At 59.4% G+C, this 21,511-nt stretch overlaps 15 protein-coding genes across 15 annotated transcripts; 8 read left to right on the top strand and 7 right to left on the bottom strand.

Moving 5' to 3' along the window:
- Window positions 1–85: 85 nt before the first annotated feature.
- Window positions 86–3,319, top strand: OT_ostta03g02250 (2-oxoglutarate dehydrogenase, E1 component; the record flags this gene model as incomplete). The annotated part of the gene is made up of 1 exon (XM_003078087.2): window positions 86–3,319. The coding sequence occupies one exon, from the start codon at window positions 86–88 to the stop codon at window positions 3,317–3,319; it is 3,234 nt and encodes a 1,077-aa protein (XP_003078135.2).
- Window positions 3,320–3,628: 309 nt separating this feature from the next.
- OT_ostta03g02240 (YHYH domain) lies at window positions 3,629–4,729 on the top strand (the record flags this gene model as incomplete). Its single annotated transcript, XM_003078086.2, has 1 exon — window positions 3,629–4,729. The coding sequence occupies one exon, from the start codon at window positions 3,629–3,631 to the stop codon at window positions 4,727–4,729; it is 1,101 nt and encodes a 366-aa protein (XP_003078134.2).
- Window positions 4,730–5,224: 495 nt separating this feature from the next.
- On the top strand, window positions 5,225–6,424 carry OT_ostta03g02230 (Membrane insertase OXA1/ALB3/YidC; the record flags this gene model as incomplete). Its single annotated transcript, XM_003078085.2, has 1 exon — window positions 5,225–6,424. The coding sequence occupies one exon, from the start codon at window positions 5,225–5,227 to the stop codon at window positions 6,422–6,424; it is 1,200 nt and encodes a 399-aa protein (XP_003078133.2).
- Window positions 6,425–6,511: 87 nt separating this feature from the next.
- On the bottom strand, window positions 6,512–7,243 carry OT_ostta03g02220 (DNA-binding domain; the record flags this gene model as incomplete). Its single annotated transcript, XM_003078084.2, has 1 exon — window positions 6,512–7,243. One exon carries the CDS (start codon window positions 7,241–7,243, stop codon window positions 6,512–6,514), a length of 732 nt encoding a protein of 243 aa, XP_003078132.2.
- A 300-nt stretch (window positions 7,244–7,543) lies between these two features.
- Window positions 7,544–8,644, bottom strand: OT_ostta03g02210 (WD40 repeat; the record flags this gene model as incomplete). Its single annotated transcript, XM_003078083.1, has 1 exon — window positions 7,544–8,644. The coding sequence occupies one exon, from the start codon at window positions 8,642–8,644 to the stop codon at window positions 7,544–7,546; it is 1,101 nt and encodes a 366-aa protein (XP_003078131.1).
- A 601-nt stretch (window positions 8,645–9,245) lies between these two features.
- OT_ostta03g02200 (Serine/threonine-protein kinase, active site) lies at window positions 9,246–10,391 on the bottom strand (the record flags this gene model as incomplete). Its single annotated transcript, XM_022984750.1, has 1 exon — window positions 9,246–10,391. One exon carries the CDS (start codon window positions 10,389–10,391, stop codon window positions 9,246–9,248), a length of 1,146 nt encoding a protein of 381 aa, XP_022838483.1.
- Window positions 10,392–10,576: 185 nt separating this feature from the next.
- On the bottom strand, window positions 10,577–11,936 carry OT_ostta03g02190 (EF-hand domain pair; the record flags this gene model as incomplete). The annotated part of the gene is made up of 2 exons (XM_022984749.1): window positions 10,577–11,479; window positions 11,571–11,936. 2 exons carry the CDS (start codon window positions 11,934–11,936, stop codon window positions 10,577–10,579), a joined length of 1,269 nt encoding a protein of 422 aa, XP_022838482.1.
- A 367-nt stretch (window positions 11,937–12,303) lies between these two features.
- OT_ostta03g02180 (Conserved oligomeric Golgi complex, subunit 2,N-terminal) lies at window positions 12,304–14,703 on the top strand (the record flags this gene model as incomplete). Its single annotated transcript, XM_003078080.1, has 1 exon — window positions 12,304–14,703. One exon carries the CDS (start codon window positions 12,304–12,306, stop codon window positions 14,701–14,703), a length of 2,400 nt encoding a protein of 799 aa, XP_003078128.1.
- Window positions 14,704–14,721: 18 nt separating this feature from the next.
- OT_ostta03g02170 (Reduced growth phenotype protein 1) lies at window positions 14,722–16,029 on the bottom strand (the record flags this gene model as incomplete). Its single annotated transcript, XM_003078079.1, has 1 exon — window positions 14,722–16,029. One exon carries the CDS (start codon window positions 16,027–16,029, stop codon window positions 14,722–14,724), a length of 1,308 nt encoding a protein of 435 aa, XP_003078127.1.
- Window positions 16,030–16,102: 73 nt separating this feature from the next.
- Window positions 16,103–16,444, top strand: OT_ostta03g02160 (unnamed product; the record flags this gene model as incomplete). The annotated part of the gene is made up of 1 exon (XM_003078078.2): window positions 16,103–16,444. One exon carries the CDS (start codon window positions 16,103–16,105, stop codon window positions 16,442–16,444), a length of 342 nt encoding a protein of 113 aa, XP_003078126.2.
- A 182-nt stretch (window positions 16,445–16,626) lies between these two features.
- Window positions 16,627–17,391, top strand: OT_ostta03g02150 (Exoribonuclease, phosphorolytic domain 2; the record flags this gene model as incomplete). Its single annotated transcript, XM_022984748.1, has 1 exon — window positions 16,627–17,391. One exon carries the CDS (start codon window positions 16,627–16,629, stop codon window positions 17,389–17,391), a length of 765 nt encoding a protein of 254 aa, XP_022838481.1.
- Window positions 17,392–17,470: 79 nt separating this feature from the next.
- On the bottom strand, window positions 17,471–18,746 carry OT_ostta03g02140 (Ubiquitin supergroup; the record flags this gene model as incomplete). The annotated part of the gene is made up of 4 exons (XM_022984747.1): window positions 17,471–18,022; window positions 18,111–18,287; window positions 18,480–18,511; window positions 18,689–18,746. 4 exons carry the CDS (start codon window positions 18,744–18,746, stop codon window positions 17,471–17,473), a joined length of 819 nt encoding a protein of 272 aa, XP_022838480.1.
- Window positions 18,747–19,180: 434 nt separating this feature from the next.
- Window positions 19,181–20,056, top strand: OT_ostta03g02130 (Phosphatidic acid phosphatase type 2/haloperoxidase; the record flags this gene model as incomplete). The annotated part of the gene is made up of 1 exon (XM_003078076.1): window positions 19,181–20,056. One exon carries the CDS (start codon window positions 19,181–19,183, stop codon window positions 20,054–20,056), a length of 876 nt encoding a protein of 291 aa, XP_003078124.1.
- A 58-nt stretch (window positions 20,057–20,114) lies between these two features.
- OT_ostta03g02120 (unnamed product) lies at window positions 20,115–20,963 on the bottom strand (the record flags this gene model as incomplete). The annotated part of the gene is made up of 1 exon (XM_003078075.1): window positions 20,115–20,963. One exon carries the CDS (start codon window positions 20,961–20,963, stop codon window positions 20,115–20,117), a length of 849 nt encoding a protein of 282 aa, XP_003078123.1.
- Window positions 20,964–21,070: 107 nt separating this feature from the next.
- Window positions 21,071–21,496, top strand: OT_ostta03g02110 (unnamed product; the record flags this gene model as incomplete). The annotated part of the gene is made up of 1 exon (XM_022984746.1): window positions 21,071–21,496. One exon carries the CDS (start codon window positions 21,071–21,073, stop codon window positions 21,494–21,496), a length of 426 nt encoding a protein of 141 aa, XP_022838479.1.
- Window positions 21,497–21,511: the final 15 nt, after the last annotated feature.

The raw sequence follows: 21,511 nt of genomic DNA, 5'->3' as shown, positions 1-21,511 counted from the left end.
GTTGCCAACAACCGTTTCGCTCAACCGGTCAGACTCGCGAATATTCGTTCCGCACACGCGCGCGCGCGTCCACGCTCGCTCGACGATGACGCTCGCGATCGCGCGTCGACGCCTGTGCGCGCTCGCGCGTCACCCGCGCGCCCTCGTCGCCGTCGCGAGAGACGGCGCGTCGCGAGCGAGCACGGTGGGGACGATCGGGCGCGATTGGCCCATCGAAAGAGAATTTGCCACGAAGAGCGTCGGTTCTGGAGCTTTTCCGTCGTTGAAGCGCGCTCGGGCGACGGTGGAGAGATCGTTGGCGGTCCAGACGGCGCACGCGCGGGAAAAGGCGACGATGTCGAGCACGGCGGCGCCGAAACCGACGCCGGTGAGAGAGATGCGGGACGAGTTTTTGAACGCCACGAGCGCGGCGTACTTGGAGGCGATGGAGGATGATTTCAGGCGAGACCCGAAGAGCGTGCCGGAATCGTGGGCGATGTTGCTGAGACAGATGGACTCCGGGGTGACAGGGGCGGAGATCTCGGATATGCACAACGCGGCGCTCACGGGGACGGCGCCGCACGCGGTCGGGCGGCCGTTGGACGCGCAGACGATTCAAGAGTCCATGCGGCTCATGCTGTTGATTCGCGCGTACCAAACGAGCGGTCACGCCGCAGCGCGGCTCGATCCGTTGGGATTGGACAAGCGCGAGGGGATCATTTACCTTGAGCCCGCTTTGTACGGTTTCAGTGAGGACGACATGGACCGCGAGTTCTTCATCGGCACTTGGAAGATGCAAGGTTTCCTCAGTGAAGATCGCCCTGTGCAGAGCCTACGACAAATTTTGACCCGCCTCCAGGACACATACTGCGGGACGATCGGCTACGAGTACATGCACATCCAAGACCGCGACCAGTGCAACTGGCTGCGTTCAAAGATTGAGACGGAGCGTAAAAAGCAATACTCAACAGAACGCAAACGTATCATTCTCGATCGCTTGTCCTGGAGCGAACTCTTCGAGAACTTCTTATCGAACAAGTATAGCGCGGCAAAGAGATTCGGCTTAGAGGGGTGCGAAAGTCTCGTGCCCGGATTCAAGGAAGCGATTGATAAGGCGGCAGAGATGGGAGTCGAAAACATCACCATCGGCATGCCGCATCGTGGTCGCTTGAATGTGCTCGCGAACGTCGTGCGTAAACCTCTTCAAACCATTTTCAATGAGTTTAAAGGTGGACCTAAATTGGTGGAAGAGTTGGGGAACGCGGGCTCGTCGTACACCGGATCAGGCGACGTAAAGTATCACCTCGGAACTTCGTTTGACCGTCCCACATTACGTGGAGGACAAATCCACCTTTCGGTCGTTGCAAACCCCTCGCACCTCGAGGCGGTGAACACCGTTGTCACGGGAAAAACGCGTGCCAAACAGTTTTACACAAAGGATCCGAAAGGTGAGCGTTCTATGGCCGTCTTGCTGCACGGCGACGGTGCGTTCAGCGGTCAAGGAATAGTTTACGAAACGCTCGACATGAGTAAACTTCCAGAGTACCAAGTTGGTGGGACTTTACACATCGTGGTGAACAATCAAGTCGCGTTCACGACTGATCCGAAATATTCGCGGTCGAGTCCTTATTGCACTGACGTCGCGAAGGGTATGGAAGTTCCTATTTTCCATGTGAATGGCGACGACGTTGAGGCCGTCGCTTGGGTTATGGAACTTGCCACGGAATGGAGAATGAAGTGGAAGACCGACGCTGTCGTCGATATCGTGTGCTATCGCAAATATGGGCACAATGAGATCGACGAACCCATGTTCACGCAACCTCTGATGTACAAGGTCATTCAGAAACATCCAAGTGCGTTGACGCAGTACAGCAACAAGCTCATTGATGACGGCACCGTCACTCCGGAGGAAGTCATGGAGATGAGAAACAGAATCAACTCGAAGATGGAGGAAGAATTCAACTCGTCGAAGGATTACGTACCCAAGCAGCGAGATTGGCTCTCTTCCCACTGGCAAGGTTTTAAGAGCCCCGACCAACTGTCCCGCATCAGAGACACTGGTTTGCCGCCAGAGCACCTGAAAAACCTTGGCAATCTCATCACAACAATCCCCGCGGGATTCACGCCACATCGCGTCGTTAAACGTGTGTACGAGGCCCGACGCGCGATGATCGATAACGGTGAGGGACTTGACTGGGCTATGGGTGAAGCATTGGCGTTTGCGTCATTGCTCGATGATGGTAATCATGTTCGCTTATCTGGACAGGATGTCGAACGCGGCACCTTCTCTCATCGCCACGCTCTGCTCCACGATCAAATCACCGGCGAACGCTTCATCCCTCTGCGTAATGTGTACAGTGGAAACATGGGTCGGGGTCGAGACTTCTTTACCGTGTGCAACTCGTCACTTTCTGAGTACGGCGTTCTCGGCTTTGAACTCGGTTACTCGCTGGAGCATCCCAACGCTTTGATCTTGTGGGAGGCGCAATTCGGTGACTTTGCGAACACGGCACAAGTCATTATCGATCAATTTATTAGCTCTGGGGAAGCGAAGTGGTTGAGACAAAGTGGTCTCGTCATGCTTCTTCCTCATGGTTATGATGGACAAGGTCCCGAGCATAGCAGTGCTCGTTTAGAGCGTTTCTTACAGATGACGGATGAGGATCCAACGCGCATTCCGGAGATGTCGATGGAAAAGCGTACGCAGCTGCAAGAGTGCAACTGGCAAATCTGCAACGTTACGACTCCTGCGAATTACTTCCACATGCTTCGGCGTCAGGTTCATCGTGAGTTCCGTAAACCGCTCGTCGTCATGAGCCCGAAGAATCTGCTGCGCCATCCGAAGGCTGTTTCGAAGCTCAACGAGTTCGATAACAGCGATGAAAATGACTCTCTCCAAGGCATTCGCTTCAAGCGACTCATCATGGATAAGACGTCAACTTCGCGCTCTTTGGATCCACCCCCTCAACCTGAGGTTGATCGCGTCATCTTCTGCTCTGGGAAGGTTTACTACGATCTTGACGACGCCAGAGACAAAGCGAGCAAACTGGACAAGGTGAAAATCTGCCGAATAGAACAGCTCGCTCCGTTCCCTTGGGATCTCGTTCAGCGCGAGCTCAAGCGCTATCCCAACGCCGAGGTCGTTTGGTGCCAGGAGGAACCGATGAACATGGGCGCTTGGACTCACGTTCAGGCCAGAATGAGCACCTTGTTCGACCATCTCGAGCGTCCCGGCAGAACGCGTTACGCCGGACGTAAGCCCGCGGCGTCTCCAGCCACCGGTTACGCCGCGGTGCACGCCCAAGAACAGGCCCAGCTCGTCTCCGAAGCCATCGATTAGATTAATTCGCGCGATCGACCTCCACGTGTATCAAAACCAACGAGCGCCCGGGCGCGCGTAATAGAAGACGACTTGTCATAATCACAGGGCGGCGCCACGCTGGGCGCGATCACGACTGGAAAATTCCGCGAGTTGGCGCCGACCTAGGGGTGGGGGACTTGCGCAAGACGCCCCGAAACACCCGCAATGTGCACCTGTAATTTTGCACTTGCATCTTGCGGGTAAAATTTCCCCCACCCGGGTGCCGGCCGTTCATTCCTAACGACCCTTGTTCCGACCGTTCGCCCTTCTGACACCGTGACGCGCGCGATGGACCACGCGATGCGAATGACGCGCGTCCTCCTCGGCATGGTCGCCGTGCTCACTAATCTCGTGAACGCCCAGCCGCCCAACGCCGCGTGCACGAATCCGACGGTGTCGACCCCGCCGGCTGCGGCGAATTTGAGAGGTGACGTTGGATGCACGACCGTGGCCGGTGGAACGCTCGCGTATTCGCATGAACAGAGCGAAACCGCGGGTGGGACGATCGCGACGAACGCGCACATCTACGGGCCGTTCGATGCGGGGTTCGGAAGTCAACAAGACGGCATCATAGCAACCTGGGGTTGCTCGCCCACGAGCTTGGCCTACGACTCAGCGGGCGGTTTAGATTTGGGATATGAACACGCCAAGCTCGCGAGCGTGTGCGGGGTGACGCTTCCGAGAATCAGTGGCACGACTTGGATAGGATTGCTCGGGCAGTGCGGCGGACACACGGGGAATTACCACTTCCATATGGGCTTTGAGTGTTTCGAAACGAACAGCGGGACGCACTCGAGTAAGTTGGGCGTCGCCGGGAACTGGAACGTATACGGGAAGTACGAAGATTACACGGCCCAACAGTATCCGTACCTCGATGCGTGCGGTGGACACTTCGGATTCACGCCCGAGTCACCGTCGGCGAGCGTATACCACTATCACGTGCAGATGCAGGCACCCTTCACGCTCGGATGCCACGGTCCCAACTCTGCGGGCGGCCTCGTCACCATCGCGCAATGCATGGCACTGTACCCTGAGTGCAACACGAATCCGACCACAGAAACGTGGGGAAGTACGACGTACACGTACAGGCGAGACTGTCCGTGCTTTGATGCCAACGGACAGAACTACGCGGCGACCCCAGTGGAGCTCCCAGCCATTGCGCACGCGGCTGCTTCGCCACCGGTGACATCGTACAATGTCTCGTCCTGGTCTTGCCCATCGCCGTACGGCGTGAATGCGTGCACGAAAACGATCGCGCAAGTCATCGCGGCGAGCACGACGCCTCCGTCGACGCCTCCGTCGACGCCTCCGTCGACGTCGAGCGCCACGTCGCAGCCGTTCGGCGTTCTCTTCGTCGCCGTCGTCGCCGCGACCTCTATGGCCTACTGAGTCCGTTACGACGAGCTCCAATTTTCCCTGCTCTCGCATCGCGCGCCATGTCGTTATATGTAATATCGAAACTGTACCGTCGCCTCCTTCGCGGATGTCGCCGTCGGCTGAAATCGTTCACTTTTTCACGCCATCGTCCCAGGATTGGCCGACGGAAAAACCGTGATCCGGGGACTCCTTCACGAGTCACGACCCCTGAAATCCACATGATGACGTCTCAGCCGTCTCGACGCACCCTTCCGTCGATCGCGTCCGACGGCGTCGTCGTCCGCCGCACTCGTCGTCGCTCGGGCGCGCGATCGAACGTTCGCGCGTCGATCGCTCACCATGCTCGTCGCTCGCGCCGCCGCCGTGGCCGCCGCGTCCGCGTCCGCGTCCTCGGCGCGCTCGAGCGCGCGGACGCGAAGAACCTCGTCGAGCGGCGGCGTGCTGCGCGCTCGCGGACGACGCGCGAGCGTCGCGGTGGGCGCCGGCGCGGTCGAGGGCGCGAGCGAGATGTTTGCTCGCGCGCAGGACGCGACGGCGAACGCGCACGCCGCGCTCGTGAGCTCGCCGCTGTTCGACTTGGCCGCGGACAAGGCGGGCAGACTAGAGATAGATTACGACGACGCGGACGCGCTCAAGGCGGCGGGGATTCAGAAGGGAGGCTGGCTCGGACCGATCACGGACGCGTTGGAGGGCGCGCTGAGAGGGATCGACGGCGTGTTGGACGGTAAGGTTCCGTATTCGTACGGATACTCCATCCTACTGTTGACGGTGCTCGTGAAGCTGGCGACGTTCCCGCTGTCCAAGCAGCAAGTGGAGAGCTCGATTCAAATGCAAGCCATGCAGCCGCGAATCAAGGAACTTCAGGCGATGTATGCGAACGATCCGGAACGATTGCAGCTCGAACAGGCGAGGCTGTACAGAGAGGCTGGCTTCAACCCTCTTGCTGGTTGCTTGCCCTTGTTCGCCACGCTCCCGGTGTTCATCGGCTTGTACCGTGCGTTGTCGAACGCCGCTGCCGAGCACTTGCTCGATGATGGCTTCTATTGGATTCCGTCTCTCGGCGGTCCGACTTCCATCGCGGCGCGTAATGATGGAAACGGCTTCGCGTGGCTCTGGCCGTTCGTCGACGGCCATCCTCCGCTGGGATGGTACGAAACAGGTTGCTACTTGGTGCTCCCGGTCTTGCTTGTGGTATCCCAGTTCGTTTCTCAGACTATCATAAGCCCGCAGCCGAAGACGGACGATCCGGCTCAGCAACAAAGCCAGGCCATTTTGAAGTTCTTGCCGTTCATGATTGGTTTCTTCTCTCTCAACGTACCGGCCGGTCTCACGCTTTACTGGTTCTTCAACAATATTATCACTACCGCGCAAACGGTCGTGCTCAGAAAGATCACGAAACCTATTGAAGTCCCCACGGGCGCTGGTGCGGGTTCTAGTCCGGCAAGCGCGGAGCCGGTGCGTGTTGAGTACGTCCCGAAATCTCAACGAAGAAGCGGTGCGCAGATGCCGCCGGTGAGAGCTGCGCCGCCCAAGGTTGAAGAAGTTAGCTCCGTCGTTGCTAACGAATTCGCGGATTTCGATGATGGCCCTACTCAGATTATCGACGTGGAAGCGAAGGATGTCGAGGATGAAGGGTCCTCCGGGCGATCTTCTAGAAGATCCTCTGGCAGAAGATCCAGCCGAAAACGCCGCAGTTCACGAAATTAGTGAACTTGTACAAGATTACGTAGAACGTCCGCTTAATAAATTGAATGCAATGACAATGATCGCGTTCTACTACTGTCACAGTCACCTTCAAACAATCTTCGCATCGTTCGCGGCGTTTTTGATGTCTTCCTCTGAATAGTTTGATCGATCAAAGTTCGTCACAGCCTTCGAATCGCGAAAGCGAAGAGCCGCCAAATCGTAAGCTTCGGCGGCCGCTCGCTCAGATGGAAAAGTCCCTAGGTACAAGTACTTATTTCCCATGACTCTTCCAATGCGAGCTTCCCACTTGCCTTTCGAGTTCTTCCCCTTGTGAGACGTCACGCCTCGGAACCGAGAGCGGCCACGGCTGAAGCCAGAGCTCTTCCGCCGTATCTCCGCAACCCAGTCAGCACACGTATATTCTTGCATTATTTTAAGCTCATCGGCGTAGTTTTCGCGAGGAAAGTTCAGCGGTGATCTCGTTCCAAAGTAACGGAGCGAGGCCAAATCGTACGCGCGGGCAGCATCCAGTTCTGACTGCCATCCACCAAGGTAAACTTGACGACCACGTTGGCGTCCAGATTTACTCGATTTGCGTCGCTCGAAGGTGGCGTCCCACAGATGCGCCTCCCATCGCGAAGTTATCTTGTGTTTTGTCACGCCCTTCCATTTTGATGAGCGACTGCTACCCTTCGGAGCAATTTGTGCCTTCTTTTTCATCATCACTGCGCGGTCCTTACTGTGACGATGCCGGAGCTGTTCGGGCACAGTCTCCTCGTCGCCTGCCAGCTCTGTGCCCCAGTCGCAATCGCAATCAAAGTCAAATATCTCCATCGCCATCTTGGACATCTGATCGTCATCATCTTGAGGGAAAACAATGTCAGAAAAGGAAGGCAGAGCGAGGCCAAACTCGGCGGGTCCCTCGCCCTCTGGGAAGCATACGTCGAAAGCACTCAGCAGTGACGCACTATCCATCAAGCGATCAGCCAGGTCTCTCTCGAATGCTAACGACGATCACACGGTGCATCAAGGTCGATAGTTCTCGATATTGCGTCGATTTATCTCGAGGCATGAGCGTTTCCTCGCTGAAAAACGCCTTTCCCATCAGTTGAAGTTAACACTCCCATCTTGTTACAACCATTATTCATCCATACCAGCGAAGAATTTCTGCACGGCTTTCTTCTTGCTCTCAGTCTTTTGCTGCCGCGCTTTTTTCCCACTGTTCACCTTGGCCTTTCGTTTCTTCGAGGGCCCGTCGTCATCGCTATCATCGTCATCTTCGGCGTCTATGTCTTCCATCTCTTCCGGGTCCTCCCACGCGCCTTCCTCCGTGAGCCAGTCCACCTTCCATAACTTGACCGTCTTATCGTGCGAAGAGGAGGCGAGCATGTCCTTATCGAAACTCATCGTGAGGCGTTCGATAGGCATGTCGCTGTGCTCACCCACAAGACCGAGAATTTTGTTCGGAAACACGGAGATGACTCGAATCAACCCGTCGCTCGAGCCAGTGACGATCATGTCCTCCGTCACCTTTGCAATGGCGTCCACGCTCTGAGGGTGACCAGGATAGCGATCGGATATGTCCTCCCACTGACCGTAAGAAAAAATGTTTAACACTCCCTCCTGCGATCCGGCGACAACCTTTCGACCGTTCTTGACGATTTCACAGCTCAGGAGCTCGTCCTCCAAATTGTCACACTGCCCGACTAGCTTATTTGCCGTTAGGCTCAGACATCCCAGTGTCCCATCGCCGCTCGCGATCACGATCTCGTTCGTATCCAGCCCCGTGAACTTCATATCGCTCACGAAATCGACGAATGGCTTGTGCTCTCCGCACACCACGCGCGCGCGCGTGTCCCAAATCTTCACGCATCCATCGTCGTCACCCGTGGCGACCACGGTTTCGTTCAGCTGAATCAAACGATTGATCGGCGCCGCGTGCGCGTTTTCCAGCCTCGCCGTGACGCTTCCGGTAGCCACATCCATCGCCACGACGCATCGATCCGCCCCAACGCTTAGCAGCACGTCCCCGCCCTGCGCGTACAACAGCGACCGAACCGCCTCGTCTCCGTGCGCGCCCGTCTTCCTATCCAGTCGCGTGCACGAGTTATCGGTGTGACTCCACTGCTCGATCGATCCATCGACGCATCCGACCGCGAAGACGTGCGTCTTCGGCGCGAACGCGACGTCGAAAGGTTGCTCACGGCACTCCGCGACGCACGCTGCGCCGCCGTCGTCCATCGCGAGGTCGGATTCCCGAGCGTTGGAATGAAACGTACGCGCGCGTCCGTACGCGTCGTCGATCGCCTCGAACGTAAATATTCCGCCTTGAAGCAACGACACAATCAATCTCCAACCTTCTTTCGAACGCACGCGTCGTGCGCGTCCGTGGTCGATGCCGAGCGTCGAGGAATAAGACGGAGCGCCGCCGCCGCCACTTTGCCGCTCGCGAAAAGGCAAAGTCCTCGACGTTCACGGTGCGCGCAATCGCGAGATCGCTCGTGTCGTAGTGACACGACGGAAACGAGAGATAAAACTCGAACGTATCGAAGGATACGATGGTGAAACGACGCGCGCGCTCGGACGAGCCGATGATGCACACACAGCTACTAGAACCGAATTTCGCGAGCCGAAGAGGTCGTCTTCGCGACGCCTCGACGGACGCTTGAGGCCAATCTGTTCGATATAGATGAGGCTCATCATCCGAGCGCGCGTGTGAGGGAAAGATCGCGCAAGAGCTGGAGTTTGGAGGAGAGGGACTGACGGCGAATGCGAAACGCTTGCAGGCGGAGAGTTGTGATCAAGTACAGTAGTCGTCGTGTAATACTATGAGTGATTAATGCTACAACGCGTCTAAAGCAGCGGCGGCGGCGTTAACGCGCGCGCGCCATTCGTCGTCGGTGTCGGTACCATCATCATGGTCACACTCGCTATCGGTGACGGTGGCGTCAGAACCGACGCCCGTGGCGGTGAGTACACGCGGCGCCTCGCGCGATCTCAGCTCCGACCAGTCGTCCACGGCCGCGAAGAACGGGTGGTTACGAATCGAAGTCTCATTCTCGTATCCCAGACGCTTCTTCGGATCGCGAGTCAAGAGGCTGTCGATGAAATCCTTTGCCGACTCAGAGATGTTTGCGGATGACGGGTACTTGTACGCTCCCTTTAACACCTCTTGCATGGTGAGATACTCGGTCTTTCCTTTGAACGGCACGCGTCCAGTCAAGAGCTGGAACGTCATTATTCCTATCGACCACAAGTCTACCGCCGTCGTCGTCTCCTCGCACCCGTCCAGGATCTCTGGCGCCACGTACTCGGCTGTGCCGACAAAAGAGGCGCACCGTTTCTCCTTTTGCTTGCTATTCTTCTTGTGCAACTCGCTCGCGAGAGCCGTGAGCGCACTCGTTACTTCGTGACGTAAATCCAGCGCGCTTCCAAAATCACATATTTTTACGTGCCCGCTCGCGTCGATTAACACGTTCTCTGGCTTGACGTCCCTGTGCACAACGCCTCGAGCGTGACAGTCCTGCACCGCGACCAAAACTTCCGACACGTAAAACACCACCTTCGTCTCCTCCATCACCCCTTCCTCCGATCGCTTCAACTGCCAAAATAAATCACCTCCCGGACACAACTCAAACCCCATGTACAGCGAGTACGTGTCCTGAAACGTAAACATTAACCGCGCGACGTGTTCGCACTCGCGCAGGCGTCCCGCCAACAGCGTTCGCTCCGTCGCGACGTATCGAGACTTGGACTCTCGGACGATGTGCGCCTTATCCATCACCTTGAGCGCGTACCGCTCGCTCGGTCGCGACGACAGAAACACCTCGCGAACGTCAGAGTAACTACCCTCGCCGATGACGTCCACGGTGACGAAATCTGAAATCTCAAACGGTCTCGCCGTCGACGTGGCATCGCCCGAAAGCCTGTGGAGACTGGACACGGAGTCCGCGGGGGCGTGCGCGCTCGCTCGATCGCGAGACGACATGCGAGACGACGCGCTGTGACGAACGCGTGCGCGGATCCGGGCGAGCGACCGAGGCGGGAAGGAGGGTTCACAGACACCGCGACGACGGGTTGGCTGGGAAACTTTGTGAAACACAAAATCTACACTAATAGGGGTATCGACGGGGTAGCGATGCGTGCGAGCGCGCGCGCGATTCAAGGATGCCGTTAGGCAACCTTGGGTGCGAAACAGCAGGCGAATATCCGCGCAAATCCCTGTGGAGGATCCTCCTCCTCCGAGGGTTCCTTTGGTGGAAGCTCGACGATGGTTCGCGTGTCCTTGCTCCTGTGAACGTCGGTGAAATAATCTAGTTTTGTAGGGAGAGTCACGAGTTCGCCCTGTTCCTGAATCATCATTGTGCCCGACCTATCGAACAGGCACACGGCGGCGATATCTTCGTCTTCCGACCATTTGAGACGGCCCGGCTTCTTTCGACTGGGACGTGCCGTGGGGAACCTCTGGAGGATGCCGTACGCCGCCTGACCGTTGAGAAGACAATCTCTGACGGTGCGCGAATTCCCATCGCGCGCGAATTCTAAAGAAATTCTCGTCTTCGAGTTCGTGCTGCCCTCTGTCTTCGAATTGAGCAGTTGTCGCAACTGCCCAAGTTCCCTGGCCAAGAGCCTACTGAGGTCGCTCACCTTGACCACCCCTGAGCCCTCGATATCGGCCTGACTCATCATGGAGATGATGTCCGTCATGCTAGACTTCACGCCAAAGTACTTCAACTTGGCCTTGAGATCGACGTAAGTAACGATACCGTCGTCGTTACCACTGCTGAGCACCGTTGAGATGCTCTTCACCGCTCGTTTGTACAACAGGTTCTCAAACGCGTCCAGGTCGTCGCTCATATCCGCCATTGATCGCGCACGTGCCATACCTCGATACAGCACGTTTGCGATCGAACCAATACTCACGAATCCGGCCGTATCCGCCCGAACCGACAAATCCCTATGCACGTCGAATCCCAAGACGCCGCTCAGTGACGAGTTCGTCCCGACCGTCCCGCGTAGCAACTCCAACTGCTTCACGATCACGTCCACGTTCAGTTGACCGGCTAGTTTGTCATCCTATTCGTGCGAAGCGTTTAAATCGTCAGTTTAATTCCGGTCTCGATCCATCGCGCGTCGCGTCGAAGCTTCGATCGAGGTCGACACGCACCCAAGCCGCGACGTTGAGCACCATGGCGAACTCGCTCAACGAGCACACGTCCTCGTCTCCCTCCTCCGCGTCCATCTTCTCGCTCTCGGCCTCGCTCTCGTTCACATCCATCGAACTGAATAATTTCAACGCCGCCACGGACGGTTTCCTCGTCAGAACGCTCCGCATCGGCGCCGCTTCCGTCGGCGTCCCCGGCCCGCTCCCTTCCTCCGCGCTCCGCTCGCTCCGCTCGCTGTTCTCGTCCTCCTCTCGCAGCTTTTCGATCCGCAGATCTCTCCCCCGTCGCTCGCGCACGCTCTCCATCGTCGCCAACGCATCAAAATTCACCAACCCATCCTCCGTCGCCGTCGCCGTCGCCGTCGCCATCGCCGTCGCCGTCACCGCCGCCTCGCCTCGGTCGACACCGCCTCCGTCCCGACTTTCGACGTCCACCCCCCCGCGCGCGCGCGGCGTCGCGATCGATCACCGCCCGAGCGCGACCGGGCGCGTCGCCCGCGCGTCGCGATCGCCCCCACGCCCGCGCGCGCCGTCGAACGGCGTCGCGCGCGCCGTCGATGCGCGCGCGAGGGATGCGGGACGGTCGTGTACGTATTCAACGCGTCCGACGCCCATGTATCGTCCAGAGACCGCGGTCGAGCCCCGCCGCGGGATCGTCGAGGACGCCGACGCGCGCGCGACGCGCGCGGCGCCACGCGACCGCGCGCGTCGTCGACGACGGACGACGACGGTGGTGATGGACGGCGCGACCGATCGCGCGCGAGAGAAAGCGGTGGACGCGGTCGAGATCGACCGCGAGGCGACGACGACGACGGCGAGCTCGAGGGACGATGGCGTCGACGTCGACGCGATCGTCGGCGACGCGCGCGCGTTGGAGGCGTCGACGCCGACGTGGTTTGACCCGAGAGCGTTCGAGGGAGACGATTTCGACCCGTGGGCGTACGTGGAGGAGACGAGTTCGTTCGTCGGCGTGGATGCGATGCGCGAGGCGCTCGACGCGTACGAAAAGGAGGTGAAAGCGCGATTGGAGGTGATCGTCAGGGATAACTACGAGGAGTTCGCCTCGCTCGGCGATGGTTTGAGGGATTACGAGGAGTTGAGGCGAGAGATCGAGCCTGAGGCGAAGGCGACGAGAGAGGTCGTGCGAGCCGAGAGAGAGGAGATCGCTCGGGCGCTGGAGAGATTAGAGGCGAACGCGGCGGAACGCGAGGCACGGGCGAGGGCGAGCGAGAGCAAAAGATTGGCAGAAGAGTGCACGCACACTGTTTCCAAGGTTGAGAGGCTGTTGGGTGAGTTAGACGTGGGTGAAAAGGTGTCCGTGAGCAGCGGCGCTCAAACGAGCGAAAACGTCGGAGAAGTCTTCGCTTCGGTCCTGATCAGTGCCGAGGATCGTGAAGGTTTGGACTTGTTAGAGCCCGCGTTCGATGACGAACCGGCGACGACGAGTGGTGGAGACGCGGCGCCGGCGGATGAGATGCATCAAAGTCACGTGAGCGACGACGTAAACGAGCGCGCTCGTCTGCTCGATCGCATCTCTAGCGAGGTGAACCGATTGAAGTTTTACCAAAAGCAGGGCAAAGACCTGGCGACTATTCGTGATCTCGCGGATCGCATTGAGTACTGCGAATTAAAGCTCACATCTCTCGTGCAAACGGCGCTCATCGACGGGTTGAAGGAGAAGAACGCGCACATTATAAGCCACTGTCTTCACGCTTGCGCCGCCATCGGGAAGATGGACGTAGTGGAAAATGTGGTTCGGACTACACTGATCCAGCCCGCCGTAGAGAAAGCGATAGACTCCGCGGGTGAGGAACACTTCGATTCCATCTTACCACAGCTAGGCGAAGCCGCGATCGCTTCGTGCTCGAATGTGTTGGAACTCACGCGAGCCCCGGATGCTGGCCTTCATACTGTTGACTTCCTGGCGGGTACGGTGCTTGCGGAGGTTGATGCGCAAGTTAGTGCCGCACGACAGCACGCTTATTCGCCGGGAATGCCTCATATTTTCATCAAGAATTACCGAGCGGCGATGGCTTTCGTAGATAGACTGGAAGAGCTTGCGCCAACACCTTCGTCGTTGAACGATTTCCGTGCGTCAAAGCATTTGACAACGTACATAAAACGATGGGATCTCCGCGTGTATTTTTCCCTACGTTTCAACGAATACGCCACTACTGTCGAGGAGGAGCTCAATCAACCTGGATTGGACACCTCTCTCGCCAGTGATGGATTCTTACTCGCGTCGACGACGCAAGCGTGGCTGACCATGTGCAAGTGCACATCGGACGATGTGTTTGTTCCGGCGCTCGCGGATAAGTTCGTTAGACTCTTCGCGCAGGTATTGTCTCGTTACAAAACTTGGGTGAATAGTGGAATGGATGCTTTAGCTATGCAACAAAACGCTGAGAAGGGAGCGGAAGAGAGTGCTGTGAGTGTGGGTGGAACCAATTGGGGCGCCACTGCAGGTGGGGACGAGTTGATTTTGGTGCGGCTGGATATTGAAAAACTTTGCGAGCGCGTACGCTCCGATGGTGCCGATCGAATCAAAACGAGCATAAGTATCCTCGGTGATGAAGCGACGAAGCTCGCTTTAGACTGCATCCTTGAAGGGGTTGAGGACTTGTCCGCGATTATTCCGCGCGTCGACACTTTCATTGTGAAAGTGCACGTCGATCGATGCGTCGAAGCACTCAAACAGCTGAAGGGCATAACGGCGACGTTCCGTATGACGAACAAGCCGATGCCGACGAGACATAGCCACTTCGTTCCATCGATTCTCGCTCCTCTCCAAACGTTCGTGGACAACGAACGAACGAAAGCACTCTCGAAGACATCCACACACGAAATCGTGACTCAAGTGGTGGAGACTGTGTGCGAGAAGTACGGAGAGTTGGCGCGCGACCTCCTCGAGACGGTGAAGAAGACGGAGGCGAGTTTGAACCGCTTGAAGGATCGTCAGGGCAAAGCTAGTAACGCGGGTACAGGTGATTCCGACAAGATATGTCGCCAACTTTATCTAGATGCGAAGGAGTTCGAGACTCAGATGAAAAAATTTGGCGTCGACCCACGCGATTCCAACGCCTTCAGGGCTTTATGGGAGGCAGTCGAGGCGGGCGCGCCGGAAATTTCCGCATAGATCTCAACAAGTTGTTAGCTAAGGCATTGCTACCAGAGATGACTCTCGCCGCAACTGCGTATCCGCCACTTTCCCCACCGCGGACACAGACGTCAACCAGTCGCTTCCCACTTCGAGTGGCAAAATCCACTCAACCTTCGCATACTCCCTCTTCTCCGTCTCACCCTTAAAAAATGCCGCGAATTCTCCCGCACGCGACGTCCTGACCGACGTAATTTCGAACTTCAGGAGCCATTTCAACTCCACACTCGCCGTTCTAAAGCTGCCCGGTGAGTTCAAAGGCAGATTCATCACGAAGTGCGAGGTGTCCAGATGTTCCACGCGCTCACTCGTTCGAACCCACGTTTTCCTAAAAATAGGCGGACTTCCACCCGGGGCCGTTTTCGCCTCCGCGTGTAAGATTTCATTCGATTCCAGAGCGATCATCACCTCGGATGCCCTTGCACCGCCGGGTCTTGAGCACGTGAAGTCGAGAGCGCCCGCGATTTCTCCGCCGATGGTGCACTTGGGCGCCGGCTTACGTAGGATCACCTTTAGTAAAGGTTCGTCGCCAGCGCTCACAATGTACGCCTTTGACTTTGATTCTGTCGCGGAATGTTGTCGCTCGAACGGAGACCGCGCCGCGGACTCATCGTTCGGGCTCCGCGGGGTCTCGCCGACGTCTTCTCCCCACGCGTGAAACGGCGTCAGCGCTCGAGGCGACGGTAACGACCCAGCGAAACGAGGAGACTCCGGTGGTACGACATCCTCAACGTGAATCCAAGGCGCCGCGAGGTTCACTCGCGTTCGCGCGACGTCATTCTCGCCCTCCTCAACCTCCGACTCGGCGTTCCAGGTATCTCCATGCGCTCGAACCGTGAGCGGCGCGCTCGCCTCGAGCTCCTCCCCGTTCTCCAGCGTCGCCCTGATCGTGATCTCATACGAGTACCCCATCCATTCACCCTCAAAACTCGGCGCGAGCACGGGCGGGAGATCGATTCCAAACGAGAACGTCGCCGTCGATCCCGGTTCCACCGTCGTCGTCGTCCCGTCCCCCGCCACCTCCCCCCCCCTCGACCGCGCCACCACGCGCTCGCCCCCGTCCCTCGTCCGCTCTCGCCCGATCCACTCCACCGTCACCGTCTTCACCTCCAACGCCTCCATCGCCCAAAGCGCGCACTCCACGCGCGCGCACCCGCGCGCCCGTCCACCCGAGCGCGCGACCCATCGCGCGGCGAGACATTCATCTCTCGCCGTCGACGTCGCGCTCGACGCGATCGACCGCGTCACGCGCTCGGCGTCGGGGGTGACGTAGGCGTCTATCACCACGCGCGCGCGCGACGCCATGGCGCGCGCGAGCGACGCGCGCGCGCGTGAATGCGATCGCTCGACGAATGCGCGCGTCCATCTCCACCTCGCCATGATCTCCCTCGCGCCCACGCCCGCGACGCCCGCGCGGGCGCGAACGTCGGCGCGTCGCTCCCGTCGACGCGACGTCGTCGTCCGCGCGCGCGCGAAGGCGTCGACCGGGAAGACGCGGTCGACGACGACGACGACGCGGGACGAAAAGCCATCGACGCGGACGACGACGACGTCCACGCCCGCGCGCGCGGTGTGGTGGCCCGTGGACGCGCGCACGGGGAAGCCCCCGTGGTGGTTCCAGCTCGTCGTCTTCGCGGCGTCGCAGGTGTTCGTGGGGACGGTGATGCAGCCCGCGGCGGTGCTCTGGGCGCGCGCGTTCGAGCCGTTCGCGCGTCGGTAGAGACCCGCCTCGGTCGAGGCGATCGATCGATCGCGCGCGCGCGCGTGGACGTCGCGTGTAATGACATCGCGCGCGCGCCGCGGACGCGGACGCGGTGGTCGATCGCGTCGTCGTGCTCGTACGCGCGTCGGTAGAGACGCGGCGCGCGCGACCCGTCCCGCACACGTCGCCTCGCGCGCGCGATGTCGTCCCTTCGTCCCGACGGGCGCTCGCGGGAGATGCTCCGTCGTCAGCGGTTGCATCGATCGAGAGTGCCGAGCGCGAGCGGGAGCGCGGAGTATCGCATCGACGGGACGATCGTCGTCGCCGCCGTGCACGGGCCATTGCGAATCGCGCCGTGGCGAGAGGCGCACGATCGCGGCGTCATCGACGTCGAACTGAGCGCCCCGGGTTGGATGTCGCGAGACGATCAGCGGGCGTGCGAGGGGAGGCTGCGAGGGGCGATCGAACGGTGCGTGGAGCTGAGGGATTTTCCGCGATTCGGGTTGAGGATCTCCGCGCGCGTGGTGAGCGACGACGGGAACGCGGAAGCGGCGTGCGTGAACGCGGTGTGCTGCGCCCTGATCGATGCGAACGTTCCCATGCGTGGGTTGATATGCGCCAACGCGTGCGCGTTGACGAGGGAGGGATCGATGGTGATCGATCCGACGAAGCGGGAGGAGACGGAGGCGAGGGCGGTGGTTCGCGCGTGCGCGCTGAGCAAGCACAGGGAGAAGGACGAGATCGCCATCGTTGGTTGCTCGACGACGGGGGCGTTGACGGAGAAGGAATATTTAGACGCGATAGCGTTCATCGTCGACGCCACGGCGGCGGTGGTGAACATTCAGAAGAAGAGCATCGCTCGTTACGAGGTGCACGGAAAGCTCCACGAGGACGAGGCGCCAAAGAAACGACAGAATACGGAAGACGCGCCGATGGAGGGGATGGAAAATCGGCCTTTAGGATAGGTAGACACCGATGCGTAGACATCATTTTTTGTGAGGTTGAGTGTTACATGTTTCGCACTGCTAACGAGCACTGCCGTACTTATTCACGATGCTTGCTCAACGCGTCGGTGTTTACCTTGGCAACGTGACCAAGGAACGCTGGATCGTTCAAGTATTCGACGCGGAATTTGAAACCAGGCGGTCGTTGCGAAGCAGTCACAAGGTTACGCCACTTGTCCTTAAGATCGACGCCCGTACGTTGAGTCGACCTGAAGTAGGCTAACTTGATTTGCGCCCACTGTCCCAAACCGTACAACTCGACACCCTTGATGAGATCTTCAGCCTCCGCCTTCGTGAAACGCTCACGCTTCTTGTCGGACTGACCCTCCTTCTTGTCTTTCTTTGCCTTTTTCGCCACCGGCTCTCCAGGGAACCCGTGGTTCACGGCTGTCGGCGGCACTGGGACGGGTCCCGCCTCGTGGTTGAGCAAGAGTACGACTTCCGAGCCGTCGCCGATGCCGTAATCAGACAGTAGCGCGCTCGTACGATCCATTTCCTTGCTCTTGTGCTTCAAAATGATTGCGTGCGCCTTCAAAACACCGTCCGTTGTCTCTTCGACCATCTTACGCAACGAGTCGACAGTCGCGTCAGCCTGTTTCGCGAAAACGCTCGTCAGTCTAGGGTTCAAATAACGATTAGGGTTTACGTCTTCGTCGTCGACACGCGCGTTTTCGACGCACCGGAACGGAGAAAGTCCACTCCGATGTCGTGTGCCCCTTCATCACCCATTTTACGGTCAAGGAAATCGATCCGACGACCACATCACCCTCCTCAAATGCGAACGGATCCACTGGAGCTTTGCTCTGCGTCGCCGCGAGCGAACCCGCCACGACCTTTTCAGCCTTCTTCGACGTCTCCTGCGTTGGTTCAGGACAACACTCCGTCAGTTTTCATCCCATTTCACCACTCACACGCTCCTAACGCGTCGACGTCGTCCCCACGTGAGCGCTCGATATCACCCGCGCGCGTCCTCGTCGGCATTTCAATTCGCGCGCGCGTCCCGTCTTCCACCCGCGTGCCCTCCTCGATCACCCATCGTTCATCCGTACCGTCGGTTTCTTATCCTTTGTGCCTGCTTTCGCTTCGCATCGTCCACGTCCTCGTCAGTCCGCATTCGCGCGCGCGCGCGTCCGAGTTCCACCGCGCCCGCAACGGCCGAGTCCGTGGTCCCGCGCCCATCGTCACGCGTGCCCATCGTCGCCCTCGACCGATTCTCGTTCCACCCCCCCCCACACGCGCGCGCACCGCAGCATCGCACCGTTCGCCTTCGTCGTCGGCTTCGGTACCGTCGCCTTACGCTTCGACGCTCGCGTCATCGTTCGCGCGCGCCGAGCAATCGCGCCAACGTTCGAGTGGGATCGTCCCCCTAACCCTAGTGGGTGTTTCGGGTGTTTTCGGGTGTGTCCGTGCACGAGTGATGACTCACCGGTGACCCCCTTCGTCGTCGAGTGACGAGTGATGACTTAACGGTGACCCCCTCGATTGCGCTCGACGCACGAACGCGCCGTCTACGTCATCGCGACGCCTCGACGCGCGGCGCGGACGACGGCGACGACGAAGGCGGACGACGACGAAGGCGACGGGCGCGCGCGGTGACGACGCGCGCGAGCGCGCGAGCGCGCGCGGGACGCTCGACGCGAACGATCGGAGTGGCACCGAAGGGGGGGCGATTGGATAACGTCCGGGATACCGCGCGGACTCGGGGCGTCGTCGCGGTCGAGCGCGTCGACGCGGGATGGTGGACTCGATGATGGCGTCGTCGAGCGGTGAGCGAGGCGAGACGGCGCGGGAGGCGCGGGAAGAGCGGGAAGAGACGTCGAACTTGATGACGCGGCGCGCGCGCGCGCGGACGCTGGCGGTTGACGCCGTCGCGTTCGGGTTGATGTTCTCGCTCGGGACGTGGCTCGAGGTGGCGGAACCGAATCAAAAGTACATTCAGCAAGAGATGCTGTGGCGGTACAGTTATCCGCACAAGGAGAACACGGTGCCGACGGTGGTGGTGCCGATCATCTCGTTTTTGATTCCGCTGGCGTGCATGCTCGCGGTTCCTAGGAGCTGGAACCCACACGTGCGGAAAGAGCGAGCCATCGGCGGCTTGACGGTCAGCGTTGGTCTTACGTGGGTGGTGACGTGCGCGATGAAGAACATCATAGGGAACATTCGACCGGATTTCGTCGCTCGGTGTTGGCCAGACGGGAACATCGTGTGGGCGTCTGCAGGGGTGCCGAAGTGCTCGGGCGCGAACGACGACGTCCAGCAAGGACGTAGGAGCTTTCCGAGTGGGCACACGTCTATGTCGTTCAGCGGTTTGTTTTACTGCTCGCTCTACCTCGCCGCTTGGTTCAGAGTCGGACGAGAAGAGCGTAAATTTAGAAGGTGGGAGGCTGTGTGGAAATTAATCGTGGTTCTGGGACCGACTTTGCTCGCTATGTTCGTGGGTTTGACGAGGATCCGCGATTACTGGCATCACTGGGAGGACGTCCTTGTCGGTGCGACGCTCGGAACGACCTTCGCTTACGTGTCATGGGTGTACAAGAAGCCGTATGTGCGACCATCTGGATTCGGATTTAACGAGAACTATACACCGTTGGGACGAAGCGCCGAGGATTTTTCTCTGGTAGACTGAGCGAGATCACGGCACCCGTGACGACAGCGTAACCAATAGAGTTTTTAGATATGCTAGCCTAAAATTTCACACCAATCTCTCCCGTGTTGAACGCGTATGATACGCGCGGCGAGTCCCCTGCCGACGCGAGAACTCCGTGCAGAACCCATGATGGGAAAACGACGAGTCGACCAACCTTTGGCTTGACGCACATGTACGAACAATACCCCGACGGACCTTCCGATAGTGGATCAAGTCCACCGGCCGTGACTCGAATCAACAAATCTCCCGGCTCGTCGACGTCTTCGCGCGGAGTCGTTTCCGCGTCTCGCCCGTCGCTCGCGTAATACACGCCGCTCCAAACCGCATTCACGTGATTATGCAACCCGTGCCCGTTGGTGCGCTCGCACACGTTCGCCCACGATGTGGTCACCTTTGTCGGGTCTCCCGCACCCATCATCGCCTTGACCCACACGCTCTTCGCGTCGCCCCGCACCGCGTCCCAGCACGCCTCGCACGCGCGCTCGACAGTCGCTCTCAGCGCCGCCGCGCATCCACCCAGCCTCTCGAACGCATCTGGGCGAGAGTGATAGCCTCCTAAATTACTCACATCGATCCCCTCGCCTCGTTCACGCTCGCGAAGCGCCAGATCGACCAACGCCGCGTCCGCCGCGCGCACGCCGTCGAACACGAACGCCACCGTCCGTTTCCCCATCTCATCCGCGTCCCAGCGATCGTGCGGGCCGTGGGACACCATCACCGCCGCCCCCGAGCAGAACCCATCGACGTCGACGCCCGAGACGAGCGGGCGAAGATCGCGAACGCTCGCTTGGAGCGCGCGAGACGGTCCGGCGGCGTAATCACCGAAGAGCTCACTCGCGGACGTCGGTGCGCGCACCGCGCGCTGCGACGACGTCCTCGCGGACATCGACGCCGACGACGCGCGCGGCGTCGATCGACGCCGACGACGCGCGCGAGACGAAGTGACCGAGGCGACCGCGGAGCCCGAGGCGGCGGTCGTTACAGCTCGACGCGATGGTGCGCGAGCGACGGGGCGACGACGCGCGCGAGGACGACGCGGAGGCGCGCGAGGACGGGAGCGCGAGGGCGACGGATGGGCGAGACGCGTCCACGGCGGACGACGCGAGCGTGGACGCGCTCGTACAGGGCGTGAGCGCGTTGCGAGTGGAGTCGAAAGAGACGAAGGAGAAGACGGACGAGACGACGACGACGACGACGACGACGACGACGACGACGACGAGGGAGAGAGCACCGGGAAGAGCGAAGACGGACGTGTCGACGGCTCGACGGATGATCGCGAGCGCGCTCGGGGTGGATCTTCGGGAGAAGGACTCGGAGAGGGACGAGGCGGAGAAGCGAGCGCGGCGGGAGGCGCGGTTGAAGAAGGCGGAGAACGCTCGCATAGCGCGAGAGGCGGCGAAGAAGGAGATTGAAAATTGAATTGATTTAGTTTAC

The sequence above is a fragment of the Ostreococcus tauri genome (assembly GCF_000214015.3).
Source record: "Ostreococcus tauri WGS project CAID00000000 data, contig chromosome 03, whole genome shotgun sequence".
NCBI lineage: Eukaryota > Viridiplantae > Chlorophyta > Mamiellophyceae > Mamiellales > Bathycoccaceae > Ostreococcus > Ostreococcus tauri.
The sequence above is the reverse complement of the archived record's forward strand: the minus strand, read 5'-3'. Positions and strand labels throughout refer to the sequence as shown.